The sequence below is a fragment of the Aquila chrysaetos genome, chromosome 1 (assembly GCF_900496995.4).
Source record: "Aquila chrysaetos chrysaetos chromosome 1, bAquChr1.4, whole genome shotgun sequence".
Taxonomy (NCBI): Eukaryota; Metazoa; Chordata; class Aves; order Accipitriformes; family Accipitridae; genus Aquila; species Aquila chrysaetos.
In genome coordinates this window covers 48,698,432-48,712,876 of record NC_044004.1, presented here as the reverse complement: position 1 = coordinate 48,712,876, position 14,445 = coordinate 48,698,432, and the positions used below count along the sequence as shown (strand labels likewise).

The 14,445-nt window shown below is 46.6% G+C and overlaps 1 protein-coding gene across 1 annotated transcript; it reads left to right on the top strand.

The window, feature by feature from the left end:
* Window positions 1–3,986: 3,986 nt before the first annotated feature.
* LRAT (lecithin retinol acyltransferase) lies at window positions 3,987–7,590 on the top strand. The gene is made up of 2 exons (XM_030019739.2): window positions 3,987–4,901; window positions 5,514–7,590. The coding sequence occupies exons 1-2, from the start codon at window positions 4,335–4,337 to the stop codon at window positions 5,664–5,666; spliced, it is 720 nt and encodes a 239-aa protein (XP_029875599.1). The 5' UTR covers window positions 3,987–4,334; the 3' UTR covers window positions 5,667–7,590.
* The last annotated feature ends 6,855 nt before the right edge of the window (window positions 7,591–14,445 follow it).

Here is a 14,445-nt window from a genome sequence, read left to right as displayed (position 1 = left end):
TAAATTTGTTTGTCATTTATGTTGTTTCCTCTACTGGAAGAGAGTGATACTTCAAAGGTTCTTTGTTTTGGGGTTGTTTCACTTGCCTGCAATTTCGTGCATTGTCTTTGCTGGTTCCTTTCTTCCTTCAGATTTTGTCTGTTCTGTCCCCAGTCTTTTTTAAACACAAAACCTGAAAAAGTAAATGATACTATTTTCTAGAGAGCTGGTCATTTACAGCTCTACAATGGAAGCTGTAATTTGCTGAAAAGAATGGTACAGTGTTCAAATGGATTGGATATGGGAATACAAAGGCGTTATTTTTTAATCCCTGGAATTGCCCTTTTGGATACTGTGAACCCATCCTTCACAAACATGTTGTCTGTCCATTATTTCTTTCAGTGCATCGGCTTAAACCAAGTGGCATTGCTTTTCAGATACTTTTCTTGCAAACTATGGCCTCCAAAAATCCCTAACCAAAGATTTTATTCTCCTTGACCTCCTTAACATGTTTTGAATTCATGAACCTGTACTTGTTCCAGCAATCCCAGCTGACTTTGAAAGCTTGTTAAAGCTGCATTTGTTTTGTCATCTACAGTAGAGATTGAGTAATTGAGAAACATTTGGTAAAACGTAAATCGTAGTCGAAGGTGAGCATGTATGCAGTCAGCATTGGTTTAACTTCAGTCAGTTAAAAAATGCATTTTGCGTGCCTGTTAAACCAGGGCTGTTCCTCATATAGGCAAAACTTACCCTTCCAATTGCCTTTCCTTCCTGCTTTTTTCCCTACTGTGTTAGCTGTGAGGGCAGGATGGAAATAGTAATGCCTGGCATATAAAACAAGGTTCCATCTGATACAGGAGTTTCAGTGTAATGGAAACTGGTCACACCTCTTACCTGGGAAGTTTTTGTGCTGTGGCTCATCTGCATTACAAAACAAAGGCTGCATTCTCTTACTTCTTGCAGCTTTCTTACTGCATCTCACCTCACTCTCGAAAATAAATCATGGGGTTTATCATTAAATTATTCTATAGCAGCTAACAGTCCAAACACTTTGTCGATGTTTGTTGTTTAATATTTCAAAGTGATTTTCCCACTGCTATTTGTGTATTAAAGGTACAAAAGTTATTATACAAAAGTGACCCAAGATAAAGGATGTGCCGGAGTGTTTGAGGCACAAAGTATATTTTTGGTTTAGCCATCTCCAATGAAGCCATTTTTCCACTAAAATACAGGTTATTTTTCCCTTTCAGAGGAGAGGAAAAATAATTGTAAGTATACCTTTCAGATTTTGTTTTACATCGTGGCAGTTTGAAGGTAATGGGAGTGCAGCCCTGAGGGTTTGAAAGCAGAAAATGTTGGGTTGCAGGTTGCCTTTCAAGAATCTGAATGGTTTCATTCAGAAATGACTTTGATATGTTTTATTAAGTGCTTTGCACACAGTAACACTCGCAACAGTTGCAAGGTAGTGGCAAAGCATTACCTGGGTGGATTTCACCTGCTGCAGCTGGGTATGTGTGTTGGCTGGAGGAGTGAAGCCATTTCACAGACCTGTCTGCAGAGTAATGCCTTGTGTGTTTGTTCTCTTGGGGTTCCCGGGCCTGAGAGTGAGCGAGTAGTTTGGGGGGGCAGGCTCGTTAGTGCCTCAGGTATGAGGAAATTACACTGCAGAAATGTCACACCTCTCGCCTTATTTCTTTGAAACCCTCCCATGCAGTAAGGCTTTGAGTCTCCTCCTCGTGGTGATTCCTCTTCTTCGGTTTCATCCTGGCTTCCTTTCCGGATTTACTTGAAATGGACCCTGGTGATTTGGGGATTAACGCTAACTGGCATTAAGAAAGCAAACAAAGGATGCCTGCAAGTAAAAGATCCCGTTGGGAAATGTCTCTTTCTGCCAGGGAGTTCGGCTGCATTCCTGTACCTACCTTTGGGCAGGGGAGAGAAATCTGAACCGCAGGACTGAAGCATCTCTAAACATGTATTTCAACAAAGACCATCCAGACGCTCCCTTGTCAGCTTTGGGGAAGGGAAGGGGGGGTCTTGAGATGGCAGCACTGGGCAGGACCAGTGCTTAGCCTCACAGGAGGGAGACGGGAACCTTTCTGTGCCAGGACTTTGATAACCTTCTGTCTGGGGCACATTGCTCCAGCTCTGGACCGGTTGGCTGCTGTGACCATCACCAGACGGGTGAGACCCTTTATTGTGATGAGGGTTTTTAACCTTTTCTTTTTCCCCTGTTCCTTAAAAACAATGCACTAGTTAAAAATGAGAAAAGCTCCTCCTCCTCTCCCTGTTTTTATTTACTAGTAGCAAAAGCTTCAAACCTTCCAAATATATTTAAACATCTGGATTTGAAAAGATGCTGGTTTGACTATATAATTATGTGTGGCTGGTGGCTAATCCAGAGGGTTCCTACCAGCATCATAAGCCACATCTATAAGGTACTTTCTCTTTTGTAAGTGACGCTATTTGAAGTAGGGGCGCGAGAGGGCTAAGCCTCTGTTGCGTAAAAATTTGGCTGAGACTCTCCAGCAAAAATCCCAAATGCCTGATCACTCTGGTTAGAAGTGCTGGGGCTCAGGCCTGTAATTGGCGACCAAAAAAGAGGTGATGGTGGGCCTCTCTCTTTGCAGATGAAGCAAGATGAGGATCATCTTCAGTTCCCCAGGAAGCTGCTCTCTGCTCTGAGCAGGAGGGAACAGAAGGGCAACGCCAGCAATCATTTTTTGTTGGCAACCAGTGAGGTACCCCCACTCCCCTGAAATATTTTTTTCACTGAGGAGTGGAAAACTTGCTTTGGGTCATTGATAAGCCTCATTTTTCCTCTGCACAAGATCCTTCCTGCCTGAACCCTGGTTCAGTATCCACAGCGGTAGGAGGCTCTCACCTGCTGGGTCCTTCACATCCCCTTTGCCTTTCTATTCATACCGGAGCTGTTCCCGGATGGAAAGAAAAGGGATGGTGAACCTTTTCTCTTTTTTTGCTGGTGTGACCAGAGGGGTTCTACAGCTCAAGGGTGGTGTAGGGATCTCATTCTTGATCCACAGGCTCTCGGGTTTAAAGTGACTGAGGAGGGAGAAAGAACTTGCCGTTTCAAGACGGAGAGGCACCGAGCTGTTGCTGCACGAGCGCTCCTCTTCTTGCTTCCCGTTTTTGTACTTGGCATCGTGTTCGTTGCGGTGTTTGCCTGAGCGTCCGCAACCTGCAGGAGGCCAGCTCGGGCAGGCGGGCAGCTTTAGGGCCTGGGTTTGGGGGAAGATGCTCCAACGAACCACTTCTTCTCCAGCGTCGCCTTCCCCCCCCCCCCCGCTCCCGGTTTGCCACAGAGGAGAAAGCTTCCCGCTGCCGCCGGAGCGAGGGAGCAGGAGTGCCTGCGGCACCACCACCAGTCAATGGCAGCGGCTCGGGCCGAGGCGGCGGCGGGGACGCGGTGAAAAGCTGCAGCCGCGGCGGGGCGGGGGGTGGTGGCAGGCGGCCCCCTCCCCTGCCCCTCTCCGGGCCCTGTCATCTTCCAGGTAAGATGAATGCCTGTCCCATCCATCATCCCGCAGTCCCCGAGGGGGCGGGAATTTGCTCGGCTACTGAAACTTACTAGCCTCAGACGGGGCGGCTTTGTTGACCTGACAGGGCTGCTCTTTTGTGGGCTCTGTTGCCGGGATTTTAGCCATTTACATAACGGATTAGCGCGAAACAAAACGCACGGGAATGCCGCTCCGCCTTTTCCCCACTCTTTCTTAGCGGGCGGACCTTTCGAGCGAGTTAATTCGTAACTGTGACTTCCCTCTCTCCCTCGGAGACCTGTTTTCTTCCGAGGACGAAAGGCGCGCTCGGGAGCCTCCTCTCCGCTCCCCTATCCCGCCGCCGAGCGAGCACCGCGGCAGCCCCCTCCCCTCCGCCCCCGAGTCGGCCGCCTCTAGCCTCCCCCCCCGCCCCCCGCTGCCCCGGGGCGGGCGCCCAGAGCCCCTTCGGTCCCATCGGCGGGGGAAGGTGAGGGAAGCGGCTGCGGCGCCGGGAGCCCCTCCGCTGTGCTCCCCGGGTGCGGGGCGGACGAAGGGCTTTGAACGCCCTTTTCCTTGCCCTTCTACCTGGGGGGAGAGCTGCGGCTGGCACCCGGCCCCAGGGCCCGGGCGGCGGGCACCGCGCCGCCCCGAGAGCCGGGCCGGGGGACGGCGCCCGCCGCGCTCCCCGATAAAGGCCGGCGGCTCCTCGGGGCGGGCGCTCCCCGCACGCCCCTCGCCCGGTGGGCTGGCCCGGGTGCCCGCCCCGCCCCGCCCGGTAGCCTAGAAAAAGCGGGGCCGGGCGGCGGGCGCTGTTCGGCGGCAGCGAGGGCTTCCCCCCCCCCCCCCCCGCCGACCATGAAGAACCCGGTGCCGCAGGCGGCCTCGCTGCTGCTGGAGAAGCTGCTGCTCCTCGTCCACGTCCGGCCCCTGCCCGCGGGCTCCGGCGGGGAACCACCACCACCACCGCCGCCGCCGCCGCCGGCGGCCGCCCCCGGCTACTACGACACCAGCTGCTTCAAGCGGGGCGACCTGCTGGAGGTGCCCCGCACCCTCTTCATCCACTTCGGCATCTACCTGGGCGAGAACCGCGTCGCCCACCTGATGCCCGACATCCTGCCCGCCTTCACCGGCGACCGCCGGCAGATCCAGCAAGTGGTGACCAACAAGCGGCTCATCCTGGGCGTCATCACCAAAACGGCCAGCATCCGCGTGGACACGGTGGAGGACTTCGCCTACGGCGGCAGCATCCTGGTCAACCACATGGACCGGCTCTTCGAGGACCAGGTGCTGGGCAGCGAGGAGGCGGCCCGCCGGGCCGAGAAGCTGGTGGGCGCCACGGCCTACAGCCTGCTCTGGAACAACTGCGAGCACTTCGTCACCTACTGCCGATACGGAGCCCCGGTCAGCTTCCAGACCGACAAGGTACGGCCCGGCCGTCGGCGCCGGGGCGCCCCGCGGGGCGCCGCTCCGCCGGGAAGCCGCGCAGCTCGCCGGCGGAGGCGGCGGCGGCGCCGGGGGCGGTGCCGCCCTTCGCGGCGGCGGCGGCCCCGCTGGGCGCTCCGCTCCCCGAAACTAGGTCAGCCGCCGCCGCCGCCGCGGGCCCCCGAGAGCCGCTGCCCGGTACCGCCCGCCGCCCCCCGCCGGCGGCCGTCCTCCGCCGCCGGTGCGGAGCCGCTGGGAAAGGCGGGTAGCCTGGCCTCCGCTGGCTTCAAGTGGCCAGGAAGGCGAAGCCGCGGTCGTAAGGCAATTAATACGCGCTTAAAACGCTCGGAAAGCTGCTCGTTGCCGCCGGAGCCGCAGGCGGTACTGGGGCTAAACCTCGGGGCATGACCTGGTGCCGGACCCGGTGCCGGACCCGGTTTTCTCCTCGTGCGGTGGCCCAGAGAGCCCGCGCGAGAGCGGGGGTGGCAGCCGCTGGCCTCTAATGGCGAGAGTGGGCACCTCCAGCTGCCCGGGTACAGCTTTCCTCCTTAACCCTGACCCTTTCCTTTTTCTTCTTTTTTTTTTTTTTTTTCTTTTTTTTTTTCCCTCCAGTTCTGTGAGACTGTGAAGATGATTATTCGGGACCAGAGGAGTGTTCTTGCTTCAGTGCTTGTGGGATTAGCATCGATAGTCTGCCTAGGTTTGGCACCCTCCACCACGCTCCCCACTATCTTTATTCCATTCTTTCTGTGGATGGCTGGCTAACAGCCTTGCCAGAGGCTCGTGGCCAGCCTCTGTATATAGGATGTATACTACTGTATTTATGAAAGCACGGATTACTCTTTGACGTCGCGTAAAGTTTCTTAACCTTGTGTGCCATTTTTAAATACAACTTTGTCTAGAACACAGTGCACAAGGCATAGCTTACTGTGTAAGCCAAATAATAGATTTCCTGAAAATCTCAGTTGGTACATTTTAACACATCTTTAAATCATGAAAAAGTAGGGTTGCGATGCAGTTCTGCTCCTTGCCTTTCGCCGTAAGTGATTCTGGTAATATTTCTTAGCTGCAGACCTGGGTGCCATAACTATTAATAAAAACAGATGATGGAGTTCCACAAAGCGATGGATGTTGAGAACAAACTACTTACCTCTTCCTTTGATATGTACAGTGTATATTCAGAAGTTACCGTCTCTCTTTCTAAAATACTCTTTAGTGGAGATACAAGTGAGTAAACTGACTCTTTCTGATATCAAAGAAGAACCAACCCTAGGCTGGGGGCTGGGTGCTACAGGAGCACATCTGGCCAGATTGGCTACAGTCATTTCCCTTCTGGGAAATGTTCACTAATCTCTCATTCGTATTAATTGTGTAAACACTTGCTACCGTATTGAACAACTTTTTAATTGGGTTAGTGGTGAGGAAAGATGGCAATTCCTCAGCATTTTCCTTCCTACTGATAGCATGGCTAATATAAACGGCTACAGAGGGTTTTAGGGGATACAGGAAGAAACTAGCTTGCTTTATGACAACTGGTTACATACAAACATTGGAAATTTCCAGCATTCCAGGTCACATGGCAGGGAGGAGGAGGACAGATGCCAGTTTAGTTCCTGCCTTTCCTCAGCAATGGGACCCATGTGGGTGACATAAAGCATCAGGGATTGTTGGAGCAGTTTCTGTGGTGGCCATACTGTCATTTTGTATATTGCCTTAAAACAAGATGCCTCTCGGTGAAAGATGACATGTCTTCCTATACTCGTTTCTTGTGAATAAGTATTCACTTGCAAGCTGGCAGTTGGTGCTAAAAATGTTTCATCTTCAATGTTGAGGCCTTTCTGTTTATCAAGAATGTGTAAAGTTGGATTTGAAATCAGGTTCATCTAGCCAATTGTTCGAGTGCTAAAAACCTTTGCTGTTTTTTTCTTAGCGGTGTCTTAATGTATGCAGAGAAATTGTTCAGCTCCTGGAATGCCTTGCATGCGATACATGCACTTACATGCTCATGTGCTATGCTTGTTTTCCTTTCTAGTCAAAGGCAAATGCAATGGTGTCTTCACCAAGGACTGAACCTCAGATTTGCTTCTTTCTATGAGTAGTGTTCAGTATCCTGTCATCAGCTCTGGTACAGAAGTGGCCACTTTCCCTGTTTTGAGAGAGACTCATTTTAACTGCGCTGTAAACCCCCTTCTCCTTCCCCTAGACCTTACAGCTGCTTGAAGATTGGATTCTTGAACTGTGAGTCTTCTTGGCTGCTCTCTAATCATCTTTCTTCTTCTGGCTGCTCCACTATAACCGACGAAGAATGTAAAGACTGGGGTGAAATTCCAGGCTCGTAGGAAACAGCAGCATGACTGCTGCTGCCGTCAACCGAGAGAGGATTTCAGCCCAGCTTTCAGTACGTGTTCAGTCTGCAACCCAGCTCCAAACAGCTGGATATCAATTACTGTTGGATCCTCATAAACAACTTCTGTTCTGCTTTCAAAGATCGCAACGCTCAGTGTAACTGTTTCTGGTAAACTTTTAAAATTAAGGTGTTTTTTAATTAACATGAATTGCTTTTTCATAGTGTACGCGTTAGTAATATTTACATAAATTCCAGTGTGGTTTTTTTTTACTTGCTGTGCCTAAGGTATGAACTGTAGTCATTACTGTAATTATATAAATAGAATTTATTCATTTAAAAATGTCTACCGGCCTCTTGAAATTGAGTATAATGCTGTAGCATTTCTCTTAACATATCCCAGTAGGGCACTGAACAGTCCATTAACATGCAGTTACATGGTGTCTGATTACAGGTGGGCTTTTCTTTTCCCCTTTATTTACTTGGGATTTATAAGAATTCCAGTGATTCTTATGATTCACTTATACAATAAACAACGGGGGTCATGACCAGTAACCAAATCATAAGTGGGATTGCTGGAAGGCAGAGAAATGTTCCTACTCTAGCTTCAATATTAAAGGACCAATGCTCCTGCTTTGCTAATGCTGTTGAGAAAAAAGCATCCAGATTAGACTGGGGGACAAAGGTGGGATTTTCCTAGGTGTCTATGAAAGAAATTAAAGCAGTTCCTTGCAGACTTCCAGCTGTATTAGTAGAGAATTTTCCTTCAACATGCGAAGTTTGCAGCTTATGAAATAGTATGAAATGGTCTAGAATGTCTTGCTATATCCTGTCATCAAAGACAAGTAATAATGTGGGCATAGAACAGAAATTCAGCTGCATGTTTAGAAGTTTTTCCTACCAACCATAATTCTAGCAGAGATCTGGAAATTTTGTTGAAGTCGGGCATGAGTCAAATCAGTCATACTCTGCAGGGAAAAACAAGACTAGCAGGCATGAATTCTCATGTTCAGCTCAGCGGGTGGTGTTTGTGCACTGAAATATTTTGGTAAATGTCAGCGTCAACTTTTTTTTCTGTAATTACTTGAGTAAAAATAAGCACTTGCCCTAGGTGGAGCACTGCATTTCAGACTTGAGCTCAACTGTGATGCCATTGAAATGAAGGAGCTAGTTATAATAAGAAAAACACAGAAAACTGTGGAGCAGTTCAGCTGTTCGGAAATGTGTGTGCTTAGAAGTGAAATTGTTCATCAGTAACTGTAAGTGATGGTGATGGGGAGTGTAAATCTAGAGCTGCAGCTCATTTTAGTGGTGGGGCTGTTTTGAAAAGCTGTGGTTAAACCAGAATATGTAATGGAGGAGTATAACCATCACCCCTGTGCCACTGGGAAAGGCAAGTAGTGAAGACATCAAGTTAAAAGGATAGATGTTTCGCTTCAGGCTTTCCAAAGAAAATAAAAATAAAATGAGCATTCACAAGGCTTGAAATGTTTTTACAAAACCTGTGTTTAAAAGAAAAAAAAAAAGAAAAGAAAAAAAAAGTAGGTTGCTAAATGAAGACATTAGAACAGTGAGCTTTCTGTTTGTATTTATTTTAGCTTGGAACGTAAATGATTACTCATTTTGTGGTGAGCAGTCATCTGCTGCTTGATTTCACCTTTGGGTCCTCCTGTGCTGAAGGAGAATGCTACATATAAATACCATTGAGGGTTTTAATGAAAACAAAATCATAGCAATACTTGTTAAAGTCTGAGGGGGTGGGGAAAAGGGAATTAAACTTGTGTGTGACTTGACATCGTCCAGACAGGTTTTAGAAAGCAAGCTGCAGCAACAAGAAACATTAGAACTGTGATCTCTAGAAATGATATGGTGTTGTATTATTTATTGCATGTTCTCACATTAAATAAAGCATCACACACCACTGAATGATACAGAACTGTGTTAGACAGTCATTAGTTAGCATTTCCTTTATCCACTAAAATAAAAAAAAGAAGTTCTCAGGTGACTCTAGGATCCACTTGCTCCTTACACTTTGTAGTAGCTTAGGACCTGATTCCTCTCAGCACTTAACTGTCATGAATGGGCTTACAGAGGGGAAATGAAGATACAAAAGCTTAGCAGTTCTGAGGCTTTTTGCTGTAGTGCACTGGACTTTCCTGTAAGCCTTACAGAAATCTTTCAGAACACTGTGCTGGTAAAATAAATGATCTCCTCTGCTGTAGGAATAGATCACTAGAAGTATTTGAGGGCTATTTTGGGCATATTTTCTTTAAAATCAATTCTGTTCTTGTGTTTTGTGGCTTAGCTTTGCCTCTGAAGTCAAAGGAACATTTAGGATATGGTCCTGAGTGTTCAGAGACTTTGGGAGAAGGGGGGGAAGTGGGGAGATCTTTCGGAGACCTAAATCAGAACTACATTTATTGCAGTACCGCAGTTCTGTCTGTGACAAAACCGGTGATTTACGTTTACTGTTTGTGTGTCTGATAGGGTAGAAAACTTTCTGTAAGATGTTCTGTAGCTTTTTAATGTTTTCCCTGTTTATTAGGGAACTTTATTTAGCCCTGTGACCCTCTTTTAGTAGTTGCCTCTTCCCTATAGCGTATCTGTGAATTGGAAAACAGTCGGCGGCTGCTCTGTGATAGTGCCATTTGGAGCAAATCAGCTGCATAGTCCCTTTCAACTACATCACAACACCTATGACTAGCTGCTTGGTCTGAAGGAGGCAGTGAAAGTGTGGGAGGCAGATAACCTAGATTTGTTTTACTTGCAAGGGCAGGGCATACTAAGCGAGCTGAAGGACCGGTCGGTGAACACAGTAGGTGTGTGCCTGTGAAGACTCAGATGCTGCTTAGCTGGGCACAGTGATGTGTCTGCTCTCCTGTCCCCAGCTGGAGTTTAGGGGGCTTGAAATGGGGTTGCGTGTTAGGGCAGAGATTAAATAGGTTAACTTGCCTTCTCGTAAATTGAAAGTTATGCCATTAATGCCACAGGCCGTAATCTAACCTAGTAAATAAAATGGGCTGGGGTCCATCTTCTGACTATGTGGTGGTACACTGTGACTCATGGCCGTATAGCTAAACTCCCTCACCGCTACAGCGTAGCTTCACCTCCGGCGGCTCTTCGTTACGCTCCAAGGGAGCACTAGTTACCAGGGGCTGCAACTGGCATCATGCAAACAGCATCCATGTGAACACAGATGACCGTGTACAAATGCGCAAACCTATTCTGTGACCTTGTTTAGCTGATTAACCTGGCCAGAACTTTAAGGTAGACATCCCCTTTTGTTACCCAAAACCTTGAGTCCCTTCCTGATTGAGCAGCACTTTGAATGGAAACAGCAATACCATTTTATAAAGATGTGATGGTTACAGCATTTCTGGGGATTTGGGAGACCTGTTCCTAGGACCTTCTCAGTCCATCCTGCAAGAGCCTCGCCAGACTTTGGATAAGGCTATGAGGTAGCTACCCTTCACCTTTTCTAATTTTATCTCATGGTTAGGACAGTGATTATTGAATTTTTTTTATCAAGTCGGGCAACAGCTGTGGCTTTGAGTTAGAAGGAGGAAATGGCTCTCCGGCCACTCTGTGTTGGAACAGGCTCTGTTTGGGCTCCGCACATTTGTCCCCTCCAAGAGGGGTGTTGCTTCCCATGGTCTATGGGCCGCAGTGAGGTTCTGAGTGGGAACCAGTTCCCTAGATGCAGCCAGGAGCTAAGATTGGGACATTTCTGACTTTGACACAACACAAACTGCAGCCATTCAGAAAATTTTCAGGTAAAAGGGAAAGACTATCGGGTTGAATCAAAGTTTTTCTGCTTTGCTGCAGTGTTGGTTTAGTTAAACACTTTCAGTTAGAGCAGATACCTGCTGTATCTCTCTATTGCCTACAGTTTCTCTTTTTTTAATTCCCATTTCTATAACTGGGGTAATAATCTTCTCTGTTTTCTGGCCAGCTGCAAGACTTGGTTAATATTTGCATAAGGTTGTGGGTTCCTTGCATTGGATGTACCAAATAAATAAAATGCATGGTTCCTTACCAGAAGGCAACTTTCCTGCCTGTGAAACCAGAGTTTTCTGTGAGGCTGAGGAGGTATACTATTGTATATAATTAAGAATACAAGCAAATGAAGGGTTGTGCTCTGCTAAACGTGTCAAGCCACCTTATCTTCTGCTTCTGCATAGTCTTAGACCTGACTCGGATTTGCACCTGTGTTCCTTGCAATTTGGCAGAAAGTACCTGCACATTTCCATTTGGTACTGCACAGAAACACAGGGAGGGGTGGGTCTGCTACTGCCACACAGTAGGTAAAAAGTTAGTAATTAGTTCTAATCAAAAGTGAAGAAATGTGGGTGTGAAGATAATGAGAGGTCTGCTGCATGCCTGGTGAAAAGATTAGAGTTAGATATTAAACAGAATAACTTTTGCTATTTCTGTTTGCAGACAGGATTGTACGTAGCTCCAAGTGAACGCTCAGGAGGAGGGAGGCACCTGGTTTCAACCACATTCATTTAGAGTCTGTCTGAACGACGCAGTGGTGCGCTCTGTAAGTAGCCTGGAGCCAACGAATACTTGGTTGCCTCCAAAACCAGAAACAGCCTGTGAAAAATGTAGAACTGCATTTAGCCCTAGGTGAAGAAGGCTGTTTGGTTCAGCATCGTGATACCACAGCTCTGTCGCTTTTGGAGCCTGAACAGATAGCACCTCATGATCCTGTCATGTTCTGCAGTGATACCAACTCACCTGAAGCAAGAGCTTTGAATCATGCAGATATGCCCCAGACTGTTTAAATTCCGTCCCATGCCTCATTTTATTCACGGGTTACTTTACAAAGGTTCCAGCTCTGCCGGTTCCTGAGGGGTCCTTCCCAAAGTATCTAACTCTTCCCAAGCTTTGGAAGAGGAGCCTGAAGGCCTCAGTCAGGGCTGAGAATCACCTCAAATTGGCAAGTGTGTAAGGTTGCAGTGCCTAAAGTATACATGAAGATGTAGCCTGTGATAGCCACAGTCACATTGCCATGTCCCATTCCCATTCCTCAGTCTTTCATCAAGCTCAGGATGTGCACAAAACTCAGCTCCTCTGGAAATCCAAATGTGTAATAAACTAGGACATGGCCTTGACAAATAGAGGCAAAAGTAGCATCTCTTCATTCAGTACATCAGCCATTTAGCACTGACAATCTCATGGTAAAGACAGCTTTTTATTTTCCTTCAGTTATTACTCCCAATTTCTGACAGCTAGTAGGTTTGGTCACACTGTATGCAAGAAAGAACCACTCTGTTGTACAAGTAACTATTTTAGAATGACAATTTGATCATGTATTGACAGACAGGGTGTAGACTGGGAATAATGTCTTTTCAAAAACTTGCCTGGAGAAAGCAGTAATTCTGCTTGGCCAATGAACTGAAATTCCAGTGAGGAGTGGAGCGTTTCTATTTCTGATGTCTGAGCAATTCCAGTAACTCTAATACTGTTAAAGCATTGAGAATGGCACAGGCAGTAGACCTGATGCATAGTCATGAAATGTGTTTCAAAATTATAATGAGGTTTTTATGACTTGCAAAGAGTTTTTTTACAAGCAAACTGAAAATATCCACCCAAACCAGTTACAGAACTTACTTTCCCTCAGTAACTTTCTAGTTTGCATTTTTCAGTTTGGAGAATGTTTGTGTTAAAAGCTGTCTTATAGACAGTACTCGGTCCTGCAATTAAATACAAATTTGTGCTTGCAACAACAGTCTGTTCTTATGGGAAAGACACTCAATTTGTGACATAAATTGTGAGCTCACTGTATAATTGAACAGGAGGGAACATGGGATGTGAGCAAGACATCTGTTTATACAGAAACCATTTGATCCTAATAAAATAGTAAGAGAAGTTACTTGGAAAAAAAAAAATCACTGTACTAGCACTGCATATTTAAAAATTAGCCCATTAGGACAGGTTGTCAGTAACTGAGTACGTAGTACTCCAAGCTTCTTTACTGCAACAGCATCATTGGGTTATGTTTCTTCCAGCTAAAATCAACAGGAGCTTTGTCACTGTCTTCATAGAGAGCAAGATTAAGTATGAAGTATTCCCACCCATTCCCTGACCTCCCCAAAATCTTGTACCTGTGGAAATTTAATAATGATGTTCAAAAATGAACCCCCAAACACTATGAACTTTACACTGAATTATCATTTGAAGAATCTTAGAGGTCATAAACTGTAGTTCTTCAAATCTATTCAAACAGCTGCCTACAGACAGTTGCTTCTGTGCTGCCACCAGTGTTCCTACCTAGTTTTTTTGCTGGTCTAGGCAATGCACTCTTCAGCTGGCTTCTGAGATCTTTTTCTGTGAACACAGCTACTGCCATTAATCTTTAGGAAAACTGGACTCTCAATCCAGAGCTGCAGCAAGACAACCAGACACTGTTAACAACTTAACTACCTTTGAGAGCCTTGAGCTTATAGACAAGGGCCAAATATTTCAGCGTGACAGGAACACAGGAATGAACTTGGCAATATCTGAAGGTCAGTTCAGCCCCACATCATTCCCCACCAATGAGCAACAGTGAGCACTTAGGGACAGCATACGGGTACAGAGTCTCGATACATTCTCAAAAATTTCTGTAAGCAACAGTTCATGAACTTCCAGCTTTAAAGCTTGCATTCATTTCATCATGCTTAATACTCTTACCCTATGTGAGTTTGTCTTACTCCTTTTTTAGCTTACCTGTCTGGCCTCTGAAAGGTTCTATGGCAAGATTAATTATGACATATGAAAAAGCACTTTGTTTTAAATTGGCTGCCTGATGATTACATTAGCTGTCCCTCCCCTTCTTGTACTACAGGGAACAATGAATAATCATTTTGTGTTCATTTTTTCCACTTACAGTCTTAGAACTCTCACATATTCCTGGTACGGCAGTCAGATTTTTTGCAGTTCCCACAAATTTGTGCTGAAATTCTGAAAGCAGCTCATTTGGCACCATCCTTCTAGGACCATGGCTGCCCTCAGAAATTTATTACACATTACACCTCTCAGTCCAACAATATGATCCTGGAGTTTCTTTACACTTGACTACACTCAGCCTTGTCAGTTTGTTACTCTGAGTTGATGCATCAGTCCTAAAATGCCTTCTATTGGCCCCTCAGTTTAGGACTATTGTGAGCATGTATTTCCTGTAGAAAAAAATGGGCTTACTTTGAAGACTTCTCT

Coding starts and splice junctions, on each gene's coding strand:
- LRAT (XM_030019739.2), top strand. CDS start 4,335: ATGAAGAACCCGGTGCCGCAGGCGGCCTCGCTGCTGCTGGAGAAGCTG. Junction 4,902..5,513: donor TCAGCTTCCAGACCGACAAG/GTACGGCCCGGC, acceptor TTTTCCCTCCAG/TTCTGTGAGACTGTGAAGAT.